Below are 5,000 nucleotides of genomic sequence, written 5' to 3'. Positions count from 1 at the left end.
GTTGTTGCATGATTCTGCACAAAGCACTGCCAAGGATTCACCCGCTACCGGCAAAAAGGACGCTCGTTCCACTGTGAGAGTAACCGTGAATTTACCCGTCTCTACACCCACAGGCACCAAGCTGGCTGTGACCACAAGATCTGAGTCACCTGCGGGGGGTGAAGGTCTCAAGGTGGAGCCTAAGAATCTGGACCAAGAGAAAGAGATTGCCCTCAGTCAGCTGCAGGAGTTGGAGGAGGCAATTAAAGTACGCAAGGTAACCAAGGTGGACGGGCGGAAGATACGCTGGATTGAGTACCGTGCGCGCAAGAAGCAAGAGGAACAAGAGAAAGCGGCTGAAGCCAAAAAGAAGGGCCGCAGGTCAAAAGGTGTCGAGAACAGTGAGAATGACTCGAGCATTGTAAATAACAACAACAACAACCAAAGTGTGAGCAACATGAAAGTCGAGGTAGTGTCTCCACCACTGAGTGTGGTAGGGAGAAGTAATGTCTTAGAAAGTATGAAACAGCAGTTCTTACAAGGTACAGAAAATGTTGGTGAACCCATTGCTAATGGCAAAACTGACAATCAAACTGAAACTGCAGAAGCAAATCAGAAAAGAAAATCTGGCCGGACTAGGAAATCTGTTAATGCACAAAAGGGTTCAAGTCCAAAGGGAAACACCCCAAAGAATACAACACCAAAAGGCTCAACGCTAAAGGAGTCAAATGGTAAGGGTGTAAATCGTAGAAGTGCCACACCGAAAGGGGTTGCATCGAAGGGGGGACAAAAGGGAACTGCAAATACTCCAGACAGTTCTGCGACAAATAGTCCAGTTCTTGTTAATACACCAGCCACAACTAGTCCACCAGTAACACCTAACACTCCTGATCAACCATTGTCTGCCACTTTAAAAAAGCCATTCTTCCCAGTAAGGTCTCTCACAAAAGGCCTACGGGAAGTAAGGAAAACGGAGAATGGCGATAGTCCAAAGAAAGCTGATGACCGAACACCAATTCCTGCTTCATCCCCCATCACACCTGTGTCAATTCCCACATCTACACCTGTTTTATCGCAACCAAAGACAGAACCAGGAACCAAGTGTCCTCTCATAGCAGTAGCTGCTCGATTGCTCTCCCCTCCGACTGCTAGATCAAAATCCTTAGACAATGCAAGAAGCAGGAAAGCAAACACAAGAGGGGGAAACAAAAAGCCTGGTGGCAAAGTTGCAGAGAGGTCCGAGTCTGAGCCACGAAGTATTATGAATGGACATACTCTTGTGCAGAATGGGCCGTCTGAAGAGGAGGAATCCATATCACTTAATATTTCCTCATCAGATGTTGAAGAAAAATGTATAGAATTTGTAGAAGAAAAAGCAGAAGCAAACATAGAACTCGAGTCATGTGAAAACACAGAAGTGACAGCTGATGAAAAAGTAACTGAAGAGAACTTTGAAGTATCAGTAAAGGAGGAAGAAGTTGAACCTAAGCCTGCAGATAGCACAGGAGATGGTGAGCTACCAGATGCCGATAATACATTTGAGGCAGATACTCCAAATAGGAGAGGTAGAGGGCGACCACCCAAAAGAAAATATGGGTCTGTTAAAAATGTGGAAGGAGGTAGTTCAGCAGGGAAGTCAAGTAAAAAATTATCAACTGTGGTTGTAGATGTCCATAATAGCATGAATGGTGAGCCACAAACTGTTGTTTCTGCGTCCAAACCTGCCCTGCGTGGAAAGAAGACTTCACCTGCAAAGAAATTGAAAAAGGCAATAGTTCTTCCAGGGGGCACTGATGTTGAAGATACCAAAGATTCATCCCCAACAAATAAACACCAGGCAAGATTATCAGATGTAAGTACTGAGGACAGTAATGAAGTGAAAGATCTTGCTCCTGTTCCTGCTGTAGCTGATGCCAAAAAGTCAAAAACCAACACAGGGAAGAAGCAGACAGGCTTGACGGAAGCAGCAGAAGAAAGAGAAAATGATGATAACACAAGTGCCTCTATGAGCAATCAAACACCACAATTGCATGAAAACGTTCAAAGTACAAAGTTGGTGAAAGGTGTTCAAAAAGTCATAAATCAAGAAGTGCCCTCAGAAACTGAATCTGTGACTCCTACTGCTTCTAATAATGATTCAAAATCAGCAAGTAGTGTAAAAGAAAGTGGGGACATTGTTGAAGTGGACACCAAAAAGGAGAATGTCTCAGAGGATATAGGTAATGAGCTGGTGGAACAGGAGGGGCTAGGTGTCTCAGAATCAGAAAATGTGACTGAGCAGGAAATTTGCAAAGACAAGAGTGAACTTCCAGTTGAGAAAGGTAAGAAGGTTTTGAAGGCACAAGTGAAAAAGGGAAGTTCAGTCCCTAAAACTATTGTACAAGAGTCAGAAGTGAATGTTAGTATTGAAAGGGAAAACAACATGGATGATAAATCTCCATTGCCAGTAGGGAAGAGTAAAAAGGCATTAAAAACACAGGCAAAGAAGGGCAACACAGGGTCAAAGGTTACAGTGACACCAAAAGCAAATGAAAAAGGAAGTCCTGCAAAGAAGAAAAGCACAGGTCCATCAAAGAAAGCAAAGTCTCCCAAAGACACTCAGACATCACTTGTAAAGTCTTCTGAGCAGAATGCATCCAAGAAACAGAAGCCTCAGGAGGAAGTTGAAACACTAAATCTAGAGCCAAAAGAATCACCTGTTGAAACTAGTAAATTGGAAGATGAAGTTGAAATGAAAAAGCAAGAGCTAGCTGAGGAGGAAGTCAAGGAATCCAATGAAGTAGTAGAAGAAAACCATGTGCAAGATGTAATAGAAGAGAAGTCTCCTGACTTACAAGTAGTTGCAGAATCACAGGTAGAGAAAGTGGCAGAACAAGATGTTCAAGTAGTTGAAGAAGACAGAAACAATGAGACCATAGAAGAGGTTAAGCTTTTAGAGGAAGAACCAATTACAGAAACTCAAAAGGAGGATCATGTAAGCCCACAGGAAGATCTTGAAATAAAGAGGGAGAATTTGCTGAAGGAGAATAACAATTTGCCAAAAAAGCAACCAGAATCTGAAGTACAAATTATATCAGATGTCCAGGAGAATTTAACTGTTGTGAAGGAGACAGATGACAAAGAAGAGAAAGATGCCAGCAAAGATGCAACTGTTCCAGAAAATCCTGAGGTGGTGGTGGTTGATCAAGAAGAAAACATATCTACTGAACAAGCCCAAGAGTGTAGTATTATACCAAAGCAAAATGGAAGTATTACATCACAAGATGTAGTAGTAAGTCCTTCAACTACCTCGATATCGCCAGAAACTAGTGCCTCAAATGCAAAGTCAAAGGAGAAAGTACCCAGGATATTGAAACAGCTTCTTCAAGATGAAGGAGTCCAAAATATGCTTAAGAGTATGGGCGAAGAATCAATTACAGCACCAGAAGGGTCACCAAGTGAGTCCAGTGTGCATAAGCTTCGTCCAAAAAGGCCATCAGAACCTATGCTGTCTTCCTCACCAGAATTAGATGTTTTAGAGGCCTTCTTTTCTCCTACGACAAAGAAAAAGAAGCAAAGAAGTGAGCTGGACACTTTGTACATGGATGAAGGAGTGCTTAACCTGCTAACAAGTCTAGAACCTTATTCCCGAAGACAGCCTCATCAAGATGATGCTGCCAGTGATATTTCCCAAGCCAGTAGCGCCAAGAGTGTTAAAGCGAACAAAACCTCTAAAACTGCCTTAGATGTGCAGGCCGAGGGAAGGAAGAGAAAACTCAGTGGAGCCAGCACCGTAAGCAATACCTCAACTAGATCTATGCAACCTCCAGAGTCTAAGAAACCACGTTTAGATAACCAAGAATCCCATCTTGAAGACCCTTATGAACTAGATACAGCAGAAGAATTCAAGGACCTGTCTGAGAATCAGGAAACTGGCAATGTAGAACCAGCTCCTGCTCAGCCGGCAAGGAAGAGGGGAAGGCCACAACTGCCACTTTCTGTAAAGCAAAAGAACAAAGCAATAAGAATGCAACTGAAACTCCAAAAGCAGAAACAACTTAGGGTAAACTCTGTTGTCAGTGCTCTACTTAGGGAAGATGATAATATGAACTTGGCACAGATTAAGGATGTACTGAAGAGGGCAAGAGAAGCTTTCAATCATCCATATGAAGAAATAGTGACTGGAGAAGTACCCACCGACAAGGCAGTTCCACCATTAAAAATTAAGTTAGCTTCTGAAAGTGTAACCATTAGGCATATAGCTCGACCAGGATCAGCCCAGGGTCAGCAGACAGCAGCAGCAGCAGCACCATTGGGAGATGCAGTGGATATACAGGGAATTAAACCAACACCTAAACCAATGGCAGTTGATGCATCTTGTAGTAGACCCTTAGCTAAAACTGTGACAGAGACTAGGATATCACCAAAGACTTATACAGAGAAGACAAGGACTTATCCAGAGCGAAGGACGCCTCCACCACAACAAAGAAGAATAGAGAACATCACCAGTCCTACAGCAGCAAGTAAGTACTAATTTTGTTTGTTCTATAGATTCTCATGTTTTATTTGATGGGTATTTTTAAAGAATTGACTTCAAATAGGTATATTGAATTACAAGATGATAAATCTTGTGATGATAATAATGTAATAATTGAGAAATAGTGGACAGAGCACAGTTAGGGACCTTTTTTTTTTTCTTATACTTTTTTTTTTTTTTTTATCCTTCGTCATTTTCCTTTTTCTTCTTAATTCTCACAGGGTTGATTTAGATTAGGATATTTTTCACTTGTTCACATGTTTCATATAACTTTATATTAGTATAGTTATAAGCATTTTGTAGAATTATCAGAAATTGTGAAAAAGTCTAGGGACATTCTGTGCCATATTTTACAACATGCACAAAGTTGATGTTCCTGTGATGATTATTTTCTTCTTCATATTATTCTCTTTCTATTAACTCTTTCTCTTCACTTTCCTGTTATTTTCCCTCGAATCATCTTTCTCTTTCTTTTCTACCACTCTTTCTCCCCCTCCTATTCCTA

General features: G+C 41.6%; 1 protein-coding gene across 1 annotated transcript in view; it reads left to right on the top strand.

The window, feature by feature from the left end:
• LOC122258839 (uncharacterized) overlaps window positions 1-5,000 on the top strand; it is a 43,968-nt gene that overhangs the window by 13,167 nt on the left and 25,801 nt on the right. Inside the window, exon 2 of the mRNA XM_086546386.1 lies at window positions 1-4,481. This exon is cut by the window's left edge and continues 194 nt beyond it. Coding sequence (XP_086402512.1) covers window positions 1-4,481 — 4,481 coding nt within the window. The remainder of the gene's footprint in view (window positions 4,482-5,000) is intronic.

The sequence above is a fragment of the Penaeus japonicus genome, unplaced genomic scaffold (assembly GCF_977035675.1).
Source record: "Penaeus japonicus unplaced genomic scaffold, GWHDUDI00000001_assembly GWHDUDI00000018, whole genome shotgun sequence".
In the NCBI taxonomy this organism is placed as follows: domain Eukaryota; kingdom Metazoa; phylum Arthropoda; class Malacostraca; order Decapoda; family Penaeidae; genus Penaeus; species Penaeus japonicus.
The sequence above is the reverse complement of the archived record's forward strand: the minus strand, read 5'-3'. Positions and strand labels throughout refer to the sequence as shown.